The sequence below is a fragment of the Salvelinus alpinus genome, chromosome 2, assembly GCF_045679555.1.
Source record: "Salvelinus alpinus chromosome 2, SLU_Salpinus.1, whole genome shotgun sequence".
Lineage (NCBI taxonomy): Eukaryota > Metazoa > Chordata > Actinopteri > Salmoniformes > Salmonidae > Salvelinus > Salvelinus alpinus.
Window position 1 is genome coordinate 111,256,647 of NC_092087.1, and position 17,017 is coordinate 111,273,663.

A 17,017-nucleotide genomic window follows, 5' to 3' on the forward strand; every position below is an offset into this window, starting at 1 on the left:
GTGCAGCAGTCTAAGGTACTAGATCACAGTGTTAGAGGTGTCACTATAGACCCGAGTGGTGCAGCAGTCTAAGGTACTAGATCACAGTGCTAGAGGTTTCACTATAGACCCGAGTGGTGCAGCAGTCTAAGGTACTGTATCACAGTGTTAGAGGTGTCACTATAGACCCGAGTGGTGCAGCAGTCTAAGGTACTAGATCACAGTGCTAGAGGTTTCACTATAGACCCGAGTGGTGCAGCAGTCTAAGGTACTGCATCACAGTGTTAGAGGCGTCACTATAGACCCGAGTGGTGCAGCGGTCTAAGGTACTAGATCACAGTGTTAGAGGCGTCACTATAGACCAGAGTGGTGCAGCAGTCTAAGGTACTGTATCGCAGTGTTAGAGGCGTCACTATAGACCCGAGTGGTGCAGCGGTCTAAGGTACTAGATCACAGTGTTAGACGTGTCACTATAGACCCGAGTGGTGCAGTGGTCTAAGGTACTGGTCCCGTGTGGCTCAGTTGGTAGAGCATGGCGCTTGCAACGCCAGGGTTGTGGGTTCATTCCCCACGGGGGGACCAGGATGAATATGTATGAACTTTCCAATTTGTAAGTCGCTCTGGATAAGAGCGTCTGCTAAATGACTTAAATGTAAATGTACTGCATGGCAGTGTTAGAGGCGACACTAGAGGCGTCACCCGGGTTCGATCCCGGGCTGTACCACAACCTGCCGTGATCGGGAGTTCCATAGGGCGGCACACAATTGGCCAAGCGTCGCCCGGTGTTTCCTCCTACACATTGGTGCAGCTGGCTTCCGGGTTAAGCGGGAGGGTGTTAAGAAGCGTGGTTTGACGGGTCATGTTTCAGAGGACGCATGACTCGACCTTCGCCTCCTGAGCCCATTGGGGAGCTGCAGCGATGAGATGGCAAATGATTAAAACAATTTTTTAAATGACAACAAAGGTTGCATCCCAACGTGACAATAAACAGTAGGCAAAGTGACCATGTCAGGAAAAAATGAATTCAAACGTTTTACCCTCCATTTGCAACAACGTCACTGACCACCATCACTGTTTTTCCTTCGTGGATCTCCTGCATGTTTACATATCTGGCATTACTCATCTCATATACTGTATTCTATCCTATTCTACTGTATCTTAGTCTATGTATTACTCATCTCATATGTATATACTGTATTCTATTCTACTGTATCTTAGTCTATGTATTACTCATCTCATATGTATATACTGTATTCTATCCTATTATACTGTATCTGTCTATGTATTACTCATCTCATATGTATATACTGTATTCTATCCTATTCTACTGTATCTTAGTCTATGCATTACTCATCTCATATGTATATACTGTATTCTATCCTATTCTACTGTATCTTAGTCTATGTATTACTTATCTCATATGTATATACTGTATTCTATCCTATTCTACTGTATCTTAGTCTATGTATTACTCATCTCATATGTATATACTGTATTCTATCCTATTCTACTGTATCTTAGTCTATGTATTACTCATCTCATATGTATATACTGTATTCTATTCATTAACAAATACTAAGAGGGACCAAGAGTCTTTTGATTGGTCAGTCATTGGGTTCATTTGTTGAAATCAAATCAAGCTTTATTTATACAGCACATTTCAGACATGGATGCAACACAATGGCTTCACAAGAAGAAAAAAAAGAAAAAAAATGAAATATTTAGTACACAACAAACAGAAGACTAACAACTGAAAGACTAATGAGCAGCCTAAGGAAATGCCATTGATTAAAATATTAATTGGATGCAATGCAAAATTCAAGGTATTTTTTTTTTAGGAGGGGCTCATCTCTCCCTGGTACCATATAGAACAGAAACAGTAACTCATGCCCTGGGATGTGGTCTCTTTAGGTTTAATCACCCAAAAGACATTGTAAATCTCCTGTCAGTGTTTTCTCCCAGAGGCCCATCCTCAGTAGAACACACAGACACAATAGTTCTAAGAACCCTCTATTCTGTTGCATAAAACAACCATTTGATCCAATAAAAGTATTATAACATAATGTTGCAGTTTTGCTCTCAGTGACCACTGAAAATTGACTAGTAACAACAACTGGGACATAAAAGTCACCCACCATGAGACCCACTAAATCTGCCCAAGAAGAGGCAAACAAAAGAACTGGTGTTACACATACTGACTAACGAGGTGTCACCAATCAGTGCGCCCTACGTGCTAACGAGCTATACGTGCTAACGAGCTATACGTGCTAAAGTCCAACCTCAAAACATAAATGGAAAAACGAAAGCCTGGAACACCTTTCCCCTTAAGACAACAAATAAAACCTAAAAACCTAAAACCCAATTTTGTTGGACAAGTTTGCTCACCACCAACAGAAAACAACTTCCATTTCACATTATAATCAACTACAATGCTTCACCTTCACCAATATAAACATGGTGTCTACTGGCTGTCAACAATTAAAAACAAGAAAAAACATGTATTTCTAAATAATAATATACAATCGTATTCTTTTTTTCTCCTTTTTCATTCTATAGAATCCTAGAACTCAATAGCTTCTAGAACTCTCGTCTTCCTAAAACTCACTAGCTTCTAGAACTCTCGTCCCCTTGGAACGAGCCCAAACAAAACTCATCTCCAATACGGAAAAACGTGCAGTCAAAATAAATTGTGATCCATGGCAACGCAATGGCTAAACGCAAAACTATGACTGCCCACCCTTGGAACAATCAGCAACCAAGTTGTCCTTAACACGGACATGTCTGATTTCAAGAGGAAACTCCTGCAATAACCATAGTAACTTTCCAAATCACTGCGGAGCTTCTCTCTCTATTCAGAGTTCACTCGATAGGCATGTTGTTGGATCGGGGCCCAGTCCCCAATGTCATGCTCTAGTACATTTGGGTTGGCACATCTGAGAATTAACCCTGATATTCTAAAAGAAGGGCAACAATGTCAATATAATTATACCCGTAAATTGTCAGTTGATTGCATAAATAATTATGATTACTAAAAGTTACATGAATTGTAAATATGAATGATCAAAACCAAATGGACACCCCTTTGTTAATATGTATTGTCAATAATTAACTTAATGGTAAGGCATGGTATAATAAAAAAAAAAATACATTTTTTTTTGATTGCATAGTCTTATTTTCAACGACTTTTCAATTACATTGTGCTAGGTGGGATAGCCTCAATGTCAAAACACAGTTTTAACGTGTCCAAATCAATAACCAATATGCAGAAACAGTTTGGGATAAATTGAAAACCTAAACATAACATGTGCTATTTACACAAACATCTGCCACAATAATCATATTTCCAGAAACGCTGTTTTGACAAGTAGCAATAAATCACTGATATCAATTAGAGGGGAAATCAGGTTGTACGTGATGTTGGAATGCATTTAAATGTAGGGGTCGCTAAACAAAGGAACGCAACACTTATTTGTCATAACTAATCAATTTCATGCTAAAATAATTTGTGCGACAGGAGGGAGATGAGGTTGCACGTCCTGTTAAAACTAACAGCTCGAAAACCACACGGAATCTGGGAATAATGTGTACTTACTAAATCTCATAAATAGTACTCTTCCAATTCAGAGCCTGGATTTTCCCCCTGAGGCTAATATCCATATCATGTTGAAATCAATAGAACAGGGGACAAACATTTAGGGTTCTACATTGTGACATCATTAGAATACTCCTACTACAATGTTAAAACATTCTACATTGTGACATCATTTCATTGATATCATGAAACAACTCATTCATGTATTTTCTGATGATTAGTCAGAGATCTTTTATCAGATTATCTCTGGTCACAGCTATACATTGGCTCTCCTGTGTGTGTTCTCTTGTGCACTGTCAGATAGCTAGATTGAACAAAACTCTTCCCACATTGATCACAGCTATAAGGTTTCTCTCCTGTGTGTATTCTCTGGTGCACTGTCAGATAGCCAGATTGACAAAAACTCTTCCCACATTGATAACAGCTATAAGGTTTCTCTCCTGTGTGTGTTCTCTGGTGCACTGTCAGTTGGCCAGATTGACCAAAACTCTTCCCACATTGATCACAGCTATAAGGTTTCTCTCCTGTGTGTGTTCTTTGGTGTAAAGTCAGAGAGCCAGATGTAGTAAAACTCTTCCCACATTGACCACAGCTATAAGGTTTCTCTCCTGTGTGTGTTCTTTGGTGTAAAGTCAGAGAGCCAGATGCAGTAAAACTCTTCCCACATTGACCACAGCTATAAGGTTTCTCTCCTGTGTGTGTTCTTTGGTGTAAAGTCAGAGAGTCAGATCTAGTAAAACTCTTCCCACATTGATCACAGCTATAAGGTTTCTCTCCTGTGTGTGTTCTCTGGTGTATAGTCAGATTGCTAGATGTAAAAAAACTCTTCCCACATTGATCACAGCTATAAGGTTTCTCTCTTGTGTGTGTTCTCTGGTGCACTGTCAGATCTCCAGATTGACCAAAACTCTTCCCACATTGAACACAGCTATAAGGTTTCTCTCCTTTGTGTGTTTTCTGATGAATTTGAATGCCTGATGAGGTGAATCTCTTCCCACAGTCAGAGCAGCAGTGAGTTCTCTTCCCTGTGGATCTCTGCAGGTGTTTATTGAGGTGTTCTGATCTGGAGAGACTCTTCTCTGCCTCGTCAGCATCATGAGGTTGTTGAGGCTCCCCAGAGGATCCACGATAGTCCCGTATCTCTCCTGTGCGAACAACAAAGTCAGATGATTAAAGGCCCACAACAGTGGAAATCCACTGTAAAAGGTGATGCCAACAGCGTAGCCATGATGTTGTACAACAATTGACGTCTGTAATGAATGTTAAAATTATTTGACAATTGTCTTAAAATGAGCAAGAATAGTCATATTTTAGTAGTAACATCGATGATTGTGGGCTAGAAATAAGTTATTCATGTTGTTGAAACTAAGCACTGTGCCAGACGACTTTTGGTCTCCAATATAAGCCCCTTTCTGTGTTTAATAAAATTGCGGCACGAGGGCGATGGACATGCAATTTGGTTGTAGAAACTCCTCCCTGCTAATGAGGAAACCGACAGTTATGGATGTAGTATATCTGTCTGGAGCAAAAATGGTGAGCAAAGATTTGAGTTTTTCACAGTGTATTCTGAATGTGAATGGGGGAAAACTCAGGGGAGTGCATTTCACACTACTTTGGATTATAATTGTAAGGCTCGTTTGAATGTCCTGTGTAATATAATGTTTGCTACAGTATTAAGAAATATGTTTAATTATTGAAGAATCGCGTTAATGACAGTATCTATTTGGGTGTTGTCAATAAAGTTATGATTCTTTAAATCTATTTTTAATTTCATTTTCCCCCCACCTTTATTTAACCAGGTGGCCAGTTGAGAACAAGTTCTCATTCACAACTGCGAACTGGCCAAGAAAAATCAAAGAAGTGCGACAAAAAAACAACACAGTTACACATGGGATAAACAAAAGTACAGTCAATAACACAATAGAAAAATCTATATAGAGTGTGATGGAGTAAGGAGGTAAGGCAATAAACAGGCCATGCTATGGGTGGGTGTTGCTATGGTAACCAGTGAGCTGAGTTAAGGCGGAGCGTTACCTAGCAAAGACTTATAGATGACCTGGAGCCAGTGGGTTTAGCGATGAATATGTAGCGAGGACCAGCCAACGAGAGCATACAGGTCGCAGTGGTGGGTGGTATATGGGGCTTTGGTGACAAAACGGATGACACTGTGATGGACTGCATCCAGTTTGCTGAGTAGTGTTGGAGGCTATTTTGTAAATTACATCGCTAAAGTCAAGGATCGGCAGGATAGTCAGTTTTACGAGGGTATGTTTGGCAGCGTGAGTGTAGGAGGCTTTGTTGTGAAATAGGAAGCATATTCTAGATTTAATTTGGGATTGGAGATGTTTAATGTGAGTCTGGAAGGAGAGTTTACAGTCTAACCAGACACCTAGGTATTTGTAGTTGTCCACATATTCTAAGTCAGAACCGTCCAGAGTAGTGATGCTAGTCGGGCGGATGAGGGCAGCGATCGGTTGAAGAGCATGCATTTAGTTTTACTAGCGTTTAAGAGCAGATGGAGGCCACGGAAGGAGAGTTGTATGACATTGAAGCTCATTTGGAGGTTTGTTAACACAGTGTCCACAGAAGGGCCAGATGTATACAGAATGGTGTTGTCTGCGTCGAGGTGGATCAGAGAATCACCCGCAGCAAGAGCGACATCATTGATATATACAGAGAAAAGAGTCGGCCAAAGAATTGAACCCTGTGGTACCCCATAGAGACTACCAGAGGTCCGGACAACAGGTCCTCCGATTTGACACACTGAACTCTGTCTGAGAAGTAGTTGGTGAACCAGGCGAGGCGGTCATTTGAGAAACCAAGGCTGTTGAGTCTGCCGATAAGAATGTGGTGATTGACAGAGTCGAAAGCCTTGCCTTAACCTTTATCACTAGACACCTCATAGTGAGCTACAGGTAGGAATCAGCAATGAATCCCAATAATGAGACACCTCTGGGGAGGGGTGTCAGCAACATTTAAAAAAAAATATATACAGTGGGGAGAACAAGTATTTGATACACTGCCGATTTTGCAGGTTTTCCTACTTACAAAGCATGTAGAGGTCTGTAATTCTTATCATAGGTACACTTCAACTGTGAGAGACGGAATCTAAAACAAAAATCCAGAAAATCACATTGTATGATTAAGTAATTAATTTGCATGACATAAGTATTTGATCACCTACCAACCAGTAAGAATTCCGGCTCTCACAGACCTGTTAGTTTTTCTTTAAGAAGCCCTCCTGTTCTCCACTCATTACCTGTATTAACTGCACCTGTTTGAACTCGTTACCTGTATAAAAGACACCTGTCCACACACTCAATCAAACAGACTCCAACCTTTCCACAATGGCCAAGACCAGAGAGCTGTGTAAGGACATCAGTGATAAAATTGTAGACCTGCACAAGGCTGGGATGGGCTACAGGACAATAGGCAAGCAGCTTGGTGAGAAGGCAACAACTGTTGGCGCAATTATTAGAAAATGGAAGAAGTTCAAGATGACGGTCAATCACCCTCGGTCTGGGGCTCCATGCAAGATCTTACCTCGTGAGGCATCAATGATCATGAGGAAGGTGAGGGATCAGCCCAGAACTACACGGCAGGACCTGGTCAATGACCTGAAGAGAGCTGGGACCACAGTCTCAAAGAAAACCATTAGTAACACACTACGCCGTCATGGAATAAAATCCTGCAGCGCACGCAAGGTCCCCCTGCTCAAGCCAGCGCATGTCCAGGCCCGTCTGAAGTTTGCCAATGACCATCTGGATGATCCAGAGGAGGAATGGGAGAAGGTCATGTGGTCTGATGAGACAAAAATAAAGCTTTTTGGTCTAAACTCCACTCGCCGTGTTTGGAGGAAGTAGGATGAGTACAACCCCAAGAACACCATCCCAACCGTGAAGCATGGAGGTGGAAACATCATTCTTTGGGGATGCTTTTCTGCAAAGGGGACAGGACGACTGCACCGTATTTGAGGGGAGGATGGATGGGGCCATGTATCGCGAGATCTTGGCCAACAACCTCCTTCCCTCAGTAAGAGCATTGAAGATGGGTCGTGGCTGGGTCTTCCAGCATGACAACGACCCGAAACACAAAGCCAGGGCAACTAAGGAGTGGCTCCGTAAGAAGCATCTCAAGGTCCTGTAGTGACCTAGCCAGTCTCCAGACCTGGACCCAATAGAAAATCTTTGGAGGGAGCTGAAAGTTCGTATTGCCCAGCGACAGCCCCGAAAACTGAAGGATCTGGAGGAGGTCTGTAAGGAGGAGTGGGCCAAAATCCCTGCTGCAGTGTGTGCAAACCTGGTCAAGAACTACAGGAAACACATGATCTCTGTAATTGCAAATAAAGGTTTCTGTACCAAATATTAAGTTCTGCTTTTCTGATGTATCAAATACTTATGTCATGCAATAAAATGCAAATTAATTACTTACAAATCATACAATGTGATTTTCTGGATTTTTGTTTTAGATTCCGTCTCTCACAGTTGAAGTGTACCTATGATAAAAAATTACAGACCTCTACATGCTTTGTAAGTAGGAAAACCTGCAAAATCGGCAATGTATCAAATACTTGTTCTCCCCCCTGTAGAAGTAGGACTAGTCTACCCGACAACACATATAGAAGTAGGACCAGTCTACCTGGTTACACATATAGAAGTAGGACTAGTCTACCTGGTTACACATATAGAAGTAGGACTAGTCTACCTGGTTACACATATAGAAGTAGGACTAGTCTACCCGACAACACATATAGAAGTAGGACCAGTCTACCTGGTTACACATATAGAAGTAGGACCAGTCTACCTGGTTACACATATAGAAGTAGGACCAGTCTACCTGGTTACACATATAGAAGTAGGACTAGTCTACCTGGTTACACATATAGAAGTAGGACTAGTCTACCTGGTTACGCATATAGAAGTAGCACTAGTCTACCTGGTTACGCATATAGAAGTAGCACTAGTCTACCTGGTTACGCATATAGAAGTAGGACTAGTCTACCTGGTTACGCATATAGAAGTAGCACTAGTCTACCTGGTTACGCATATAGAAGTAAGACTAGTCTACCTGGTTACGCATATAGAAGTAGGACTAGTCTACCTGGTTACGCATATAGAAGTAGGACTAGTCTACCTGGTTACACATATAGAAGTAGGACTAGTCTACCTGACAACACATATAGAAGTAGAACTAGTCTACCTGACAACACATATAGAAGTAGAACTAGTCTACCTGACAACACATATAGAAGTAGGACTAGTCTACCTGACAACACATATAGAAGAAGAACTAGTCTACCTGGTTACACATATAGAAGTAAGACTAGTCTACCTGGTTACACATATAGAAGTAGGACTAGTCTACCTGGTTACACATATAGCAGGGGGACTAGTCTACCCGGTTACACATATAGAGGTAGGACTAGTCTACCCGGTTACACATATAGAAGTAGGACTAGTCTACCTGACAACACATATAGAAGTAGAACTAGTCTACCTGGTTACACATATAGAAGTAGGACTAGTCTACCTGGTTACACATATAGAAGTAGGACTAGTCTACCTGACAATACATATAGAGGTAGAACTAGTCTACCTGGTTACACATATAGAAGTAGGACTAGTCTACCTGGTTACACATATAGAAGTAGGACTAGTCTACCTGGTTACACATATAGCAGGAGGACTAGTCTACCTGGTTACACATATAGCAGGAGGACTAGTCTACCTGGTTACACATATAGCAGGAGGACTAGTCTACCTGGTTACACATATAGCAGGAGGACTAGTCTACCTGGTTACACATATAGAAGTAGGACTAGTCTACCTGACAACACATATAGAAGTAGGATTAGTCTACCTGGTTACACATATAGAAGTAGGACTAGTCTACCTGGTTACACATATAGTAGTAGAACTAGTCTACCTGGTTACGCATATAGAAGTAGGACTAGTCTACCTGGTTACGCATATAGAAGTAGGACTAGTCTACCTGGTTACGCATATAGAAGTAGGACTAGTCTACCCGGTTACACATATAGCAGGAGAACTAGTCTACCTGGTTACACATATAGAAGTAGGACTAGTCTACCTGCTTACGCATATAGAAGTAGGACTAGTCTACCTGGTTACGCATATAGAGGTAGCACTAGTCTACCTGGTTACGCATATAGAAGTAGCACTAGTCTACCTGGTTACGCATATAGAAGTAAGACTAGTCTACCTGGTTACGCATATAGAAGTAGGACTAGTCTACCTGGTTACGCATATAGAAGTAGGACTAGTCTACCTGGTTACACATATAGAAGTAGGACTAGTCTACCTGACAACACATATAGAAGTAGAACTAGTCTACCTGACAACACATATAGAAGTAGGACTAGTCTACCTGACACATATAGAACAGTCTACCTGACAACACATATAGAAGTAGGACTAGTCTACCTGGTTACACATATAGAAGTAGGACTAGTCTACCTGACAACACATATAGAAGTAGGACTAGTCTACCTGGTTACACATATAGAAGTAGGACTAGTCTACCTGGTTACACATATAGAAGTAAGACTAGTCTACCTGGTTACACATATAGAAGTAGGACTAGTCTACCTGACAACACATATAGAAGTAGGACTAGTCTACCTGGTTACACATATAGAAGTAGGACTAGTCTACCTGGTTACACATATAGAAGTAGGACTAGTCTACCTGACAACACATATAGAAGTAGGACTAGTCTACCTGACAACACATATAGAAGTAGAACTAGTCTACCTGACAACACATATAGAAGTAGAACTAGTCTACCTGACATATAGCAGGAGGACTAGTCTACCTGACAACACAAATAGAAGTAGGACTAGTCTACCTGGTTACACATATAGAAGTAGGACTAGTCTACCTGACAACACATATAGAAGTAGGACTAGTCTACCTGGTTACACATATAGAAGTAGGACTAGTCTACCTGGTTACACATATAGAAGTAAGACTAGTCTACCTGGTTACACATATAGAAGTAGGACTAGTCTACCTGACAACACATATAGAAGTAGGACTAGTCTACCTGGTTACACATATAGAAGTAGGACTAGTCTACCTGGTTACACATATAGAAGTAGGACTAGTCTACCTGACAATACATATAGAGGTAGAACTAGTCTACCTGGTTACACATATAGAAGTAGGACTAGTCTACCTGGTTACACATATAGAAGTAGGACTAGTCTACCTGGTTACACATATAGCAGGAGGACTAGTCTACCTGGTTACACATATAGCAGGAGGACTAGTCTACCTGGTTACACATATAGCAGGAGGACTAGTCTACCTGGTTACACATATAGCAGGAGGACTAGTCTACCTGGTTACACAAATAGAAGTAGGACTAGTCTACCTGACAACACATATAGAAGTAGGATTAGTCTACCTGGTTACACATATAGAAGTAGGACTAGTCTACCTGGTTACACATATAGTAGTAGAACTAGTCTACCTGGTTACGCATATAGAAGTAGGACTAGTCTACCTGGTTACGCATATAGAAGTAGGACTAGTCTACCTGGTTACGCATATAGAAGTAGGACTAGTCTACCCGGTTACACATATAGCAGGAGAACTAGTCTACCTGGTTACGCATATAGAAGTAGGACTAGTCTACCTGGTTACGCATATAGAGGTAGCACTAGTCTACCTGGTTACGCATATAGAAGTAGCACTAGTCTACCTGGTTACGCATATAGAAGTAAGACTAGTCTACCTGGTTACGCATATAGAAGTAGGACTAGTCTACCTGGTTACGCATATAGAAGTAGGACTAGTCTACCTGGTTACACATATAGAAGTAGGACTAGTCTACCTGACAACACATATAGAAGTAGGACTAGTCTACCTGACAACACATATAGAAGTAGGACTAGTCTACCTGGTTACACATATAGAAGTAGGACTAGTCTACCCGACAACACAAATAGAAGTAGGACTAGTCTACCTGGTTACACATATAGAAGTAGGACTAGTCTACCTGACAACACATATAGAAGAAGAACTAGTCTACCTGGTTACACATATAGAAGTAGGACTAGTCTACCTGGTTACACATATAGAAGTAAGACTAGTCTACCTGGTTACACATATAGAAGTAGGACTAGTCTACCTGGTTACACATATAGAGGTAGGACTAGTCTACCCGGTTACACATATAGAGGTAGGACTAGTCTACCCGGTTACACATATAGAAGTAGGACTAGTCTACCTGACAACACATATAGAAGTAGAACTAGTCTACCTGGTTACACATATAGAAGTAGGACTAGTCTACCTGGTTACACATATAGAAGTAGGACTAGTCTACCTGGTTACACATATAGAAGTAGGACTAGTCTACCTGGTTACACATATAGAAGTAGGACTAGTCTACCTGGTTACACATATAGAAGTAGGACTAGTCTACCTGGTTACACATATAGAAGTAGGACTAGTCTACCTGACAACACATATAGAAGTAGGACTAGTCTACCTGACAACACATATAGAAGTAGGACTAGTCTACCTGGTTACACATATAGAAGTAGGACTAGTCTACCTGGTTACACATATAGAAGTAGGACTAGTCTACCTGGTTACACATATAGCAGGAGGACTAGTCTACCTGGTTACACATATAGCAGGAGGACTAGTCTACCTGGTTACACATATAGCAGGAGGACTAGTCTACCTGGTTACACATATAGCAGGAGGACTAGTCTACCTGGTTACACATATAGCAGGAGGACTAGTCTACCTGGTTACACATATAGCAGGAGGACTAGTCTACCTGGTTACACATATAGCAGGAGGACTAGTCTACCTGGTTACACATATAGAAGTAGGACTAGTCTACCTGACAACACATATAGAAGTAGGACTAGTCTACCTGACAACACATATAGAAGTAGGACTAGTCTACCTGGTTACACATATAGAAGTAGAACTAGTCTACCTGGTTACACATATAGAAGTAGGACTAGTCTACCTGGTTACACATATAGAAGTAGGACTAGTCTACCTGGTTACGCATATAGAAGTAGGACTAGTCTACCTGGTTACGCATATAGAAGTAGGACTAGTCTACCTGCTTACGCATATAGAAGTAGGACTAGTCTACCTGGTTACACATATAGAAGTAGGACTAGTCTACCTGGTTACACACATAGAAGTAGGACCGAGCACTAATGTAGATCTTTAAATGTGCCCATTTGGGGATGTCTGATAGTATTTCTGATTGTCTTAACGCTGCACCACTAATGAGTTGTGGAGCTTCTCAAAGCACATTTTTTCTCTCACCTCAAACAGCAAGTAAACAAAGTCTAATCAAAATCAATTACAAATGAGAATAACTCCTCAAAGTATTTGTAAAATATTTCCAGCTCTCACCCTTTCGATAACCACTCAGCACAAAAGGGAAAAACGTAATACGCTGATCCAGTGGAAATGTCAAAACACCTGATTACTTCTTATCCCTTTCACAAATAGCCTACAGCTGTGTCGGTCGAGAACTCACAGGCACGGGAAACTGAGGGCCCAGAATATTTTATACAATGTTTCAAGTTCGTTATGGACAGGCCATGTGATTTATAGGACAGTTATTTGCAATGTTTTTATTTGTTGGCTTTATGTAGGCTATTTTTTACATAGGTGGCAATGGCAATAAAAGTTACATTTAGATTTGTATGCACAGATTGCACAGACAATGTATGCACAGACAATGATTGAGATACTATTATAAATTAAATGAAACTGTTCCAGTAAAATGAACATATGAAAATCATAACTGTCACCAGATCAGTAGAAATGGTAAGATACATTTACACTCCAAATGTAGGTTGCCGACTGCTTGTGTAGCCGATTACCAGCAACGTCAGAATGTATGAAGGACAGCAAGAGGAGGTGGTTCAGGAAGAGTTTCTTCTCTTCTGGTTGGGCGTTATTGATGTAATGGCATGAAAATAAATGCTGAATATTATACAATGATTTATCAACAGCTCTAACAATTTGACCCCCACAGGAAATCTACACTGGCAATTCTAGAATATACTATATAGCCTAGAAACCGGTTCAACTATCATTATGACATCATGGATGAATTCTAGAATATACTATATATCCTAGAAACCTGGTTAAACTATCCTTATGACATCATGGATGAATTCTAGAATATACTATATAGCCTAGAAACCTGGTTAAACGATCATTATGACATCATGGATGAATTCTAGAATATACTATATAGCCTAGAAACCGGTTCAACTATCATTATGACATCATGGATGAATTCTAGAATATACTATATATCCTAGTAACCTGGTTAAACTATCATTATGACATCATGGATGAATTTTAGAATATACTATATAGCCTAGAAACCTGGTTAAACTATCATTATGACATCATGGATGAATTCTAGAATATACTATATATCCTAGAAACCTGGTTAAAATATCATTATGACATCATGGATGGCCAGTCCTTGTATTCATAGTGTAGTGAATTCAGGGGGTAGCCCTGAGCTGGACTCAAACCTGGGTCCAGCGACTGTCAAGCCAACACCTTAAAACTGTTTTGCCAAGATGTCTGAACTTCTTGACGAGGTCGCTAGGTGTTGGATTACGGTTGATACAATAGCTTTCTCTATGAATTTGAGAGTGGTTACATTTCTCCAGACCCCATCCCAGCCCCCATCCCTCAGCTGTTTACCAAACCAAGTCTCTGGGCAGCCATTTTGTTGCTGTTTAAATACTAGGTTGTCCCTTTAAAAAAGCCACACAAGAATCAATCAACCAATAACAAAGCTGTAATTCCACCACTATTTTGCTAATAAGATGATGATGGGGCTGGAGAAATTGAACTACTCTCAAATTCATAGACAGACCTATGGATGCAAGGACTGACCATCCATGATATCAACATTATAGTTTTAACCATGTTGAGGCTTTACAGTGTTGATTTACATTGTTTCTATACATTGGAGTACAAAATCTTATTATGGGTTCTGATGGGGTACAACAGGTGAACTAAGCTCATGAGGCATGTGTTATACTCTTCAAGAATCAATGGCTATAAATAAATAATTTAAAAGTCAAAATATGGATGTAGCAATTGCAGATTTCCCCTTTACCACCACACATCCTTCCAGTTATCTGCGGCCAGTGACAGGAGCGAATTTAAAAAAAATCGCTGAAGCTGTTGACTTATATTTCCCTCACCAACTTTAAACATCAGCTATCTGAGCAGCTAACCGATCGCTGCAGCTGTACATAGTCCATCTGTAAATAGCCCACCCAATCCACCTACCTCATCCCCAAACTGTTTTCATTTACTTTTCTGCTCTTTTACACACCAGTATCTCTACTTGCAAATCATCATCTGCTCATTTATCCCTCCAGTGTTAATCTGCTAAATTGTAATTCTTCGCTACTATGGCCTATTTATTGCCTACCTCCTCATGCCTTTTGCACACACTATATATAGACTTTCTTTTTTTCTACTGTGTCATTGACTTGTTTATTGTGTTATTGGCTTGTTTATTGTTTACTCCATGTGTAATTCTATGTCGTTGTCTGTGTCACACTGCTTTGCTTTATCTTGGCCAGGTCGCAGTTGTAAATGAGAACTTGTTCTCAACTGGCCTACCTGGTTAAACTATCATTATGACATCATGGTCACCTGGTTAAACTATCATTATGACATCATAGCCACCTGGTTAAACTATCATTATGACATCATGGCCACCTGGTTAAACTATCATTATGACATCATGGCCACCTGGTTAAACTATCATTATGACATCATGGCCACCTGGTTAAATAAAAAAAATAAAACATCATTTAACACCAAACAGTTCAACAACTGCAGAGTTTGTGTCTCTGTTTTTAAGGCAGTACTTACTAGTGTTAACCAGGGCCCGTTCATCGTTAGAACCATTGGATGCCTTAAGATGCGTTTGGGAAACCGAGCCCAGAAATCCAGTTTCCTCCTCTTCTTCCATCTCCTTTTTCAATGTGACAGTCATCTCCCCCTCCTCTTTCACTCCAAAAACTGCATCCTCCTCTTTCTCTTCCTCCTCTTCTTTTACTGTAACATCCTCTTCCTCTTTCAATCTGAACGCGTCTTCCTCTTCTTTCACTGTAACAGCCTCACCCTCTACTTCTTGTTTTACTGTGATATCCTTCTCTTCCTTCTCCTCTTTGACGAGAGCTTCTTTCTCCGTCCAGCAGACCTCCTCTTCATTAACAAGAGAGTAGCTTAGTGACCTCATGGTTGGAGATGTTAGTTAGCTAGCTAGGCTAATGCTAACTTAACCAGCCCGCTAGATGAATAATAAAAACAATACCGTAAATATGAAATGAAAACGGATAACTAACTAGGCGACAGAAGTGGTTTTAAAATACAGTGGCAAATATACACTAAAGCGTCTAAAGAGCTTGATTGGTTCGTCTATCTTGTCTAGCAAGCTACCGAGGTGGCTGAATTACTGTTGCTGCTGTTGAAAGAAGCGTTCCGTCCACTAGATTATACGTCACACTAACAGCATTGCCTTAAAGTCGCAGACCGCTGACTGGACTGGGCAACGCAGTTAAGTAAAATGTAAATGTAAATTTCAGACAAAAAATTAAAGGGTAGGAATCAGGGACGTCACTAGAACTAAAATATTAATTAGCCCCCCCTAAATAAATCAATATCAGTCAATATATTTTTTCTGTGATTTCTTATTTTCGTCAACCGTTCCATCGCATCTTAAACTTCTTACAGGGCCGGCACTAGGACCGGGGGAGGCTGCTGCTGCGCTAGTGACTGTTAGACTTTCTTGAGCAAAGATGGCGGACAGAAATACTAGGAGAGAGGGGTACCCCTACACAGAACTGAACTGAATCAAAGATGGCGGACAGATATACTAGGAGAGAGGGGAACCCCTACACAGAACTGAACTGAATCAAAGATGGCTGATAGAAATACTAGGAGAGAGGGGTACCCCTACACAGAACTGAACTGGATTAAAGATTGCGGACAGAAATACTAGAAGAGAGGGGTACCCCTACACAGACCTGAACTGGATCAAAGATTGCGGACAGAAATACTAGAAGAGAGGGGTACCCCTACACAGAACTGAACTGGATTAAAGATGGCGGACAGAAATACTAGAATGGAAGCAAATGTAAGGGATTATAACGTCATAACTAATCATGCAAAAAAACATGTACAGTTGACAGGAATGTTAGTTCATGTAGAGACAAACGATTATGCATTTTTTTATCATAAAGTTCATTTATGAAAATCGCGATTTAGCAAGCTAGCTGACTAGCTAACATTAGCCAGCTAGATGACTAGCAAACATTAGCCAGCTAGCTGACTAGCTAACATTAGCCAGCTAGCTGACTAGCTAACATTAGCCAGCTAGCTGACTAGCTGA

General features: G+C 40.7%; 4 protein-coding genes across 5 annotated transcripts in view; 2 read left to right on the top strand and 2 right to left on the bottom strand.

Annotated features, from left to right (window-relative positions):
- Window positions 1-17,017, top strand: part of LOC139548391 (zinc finger protein ZFP2-like) — a 315,038-nt gene that overhangs the window by 188,031 nt on the left and 109,990 nt on the right. The gene's annotated exons all lie outside the window — the stretch shown is intronic.
- LOC139548509 (zinc finger protein 180-like) overlaps window positions 1-17,017 on the top strand; it is a 284,664-nt gene that overhangs the window by 172,465 nt on the left and 95,182 nt on the right. The gene's annotated exons all lie outside the window — the stretch shown is intronic.
- Window positions 1-17,017, bottom strand: part of LOC139548897 (zinc finger protein 180-like) — a 324,124-nt gene that overhangs the window by 149,294 nt on the left and 157,813 nt on the right. The gene's annotated exons all lie outside the window — the stretch shown is intronic.
- LOC139549038 (zinc finger protein 180-like) lies at window positions 1,493-16,124 on the bottom strand. Its single transcript, XM_071359102.1, has 2 exons — window positions 15,496-16,124; window positions 1,493-4,716 (listed from the first exon to the last, which is right to left on the bottom strand). The coding sequence occupies exons 1-2, from the start codon at window positions 15,863-15,865 to the stop codon at window positions 3,812-3,814; spliced, it is 1,275 nt and encodes a 424-aa protein (XP_071215203.1). The 5' UTR covers window positions 15,866-16,124; the 3' UTR covers window positions 1,493-3,811.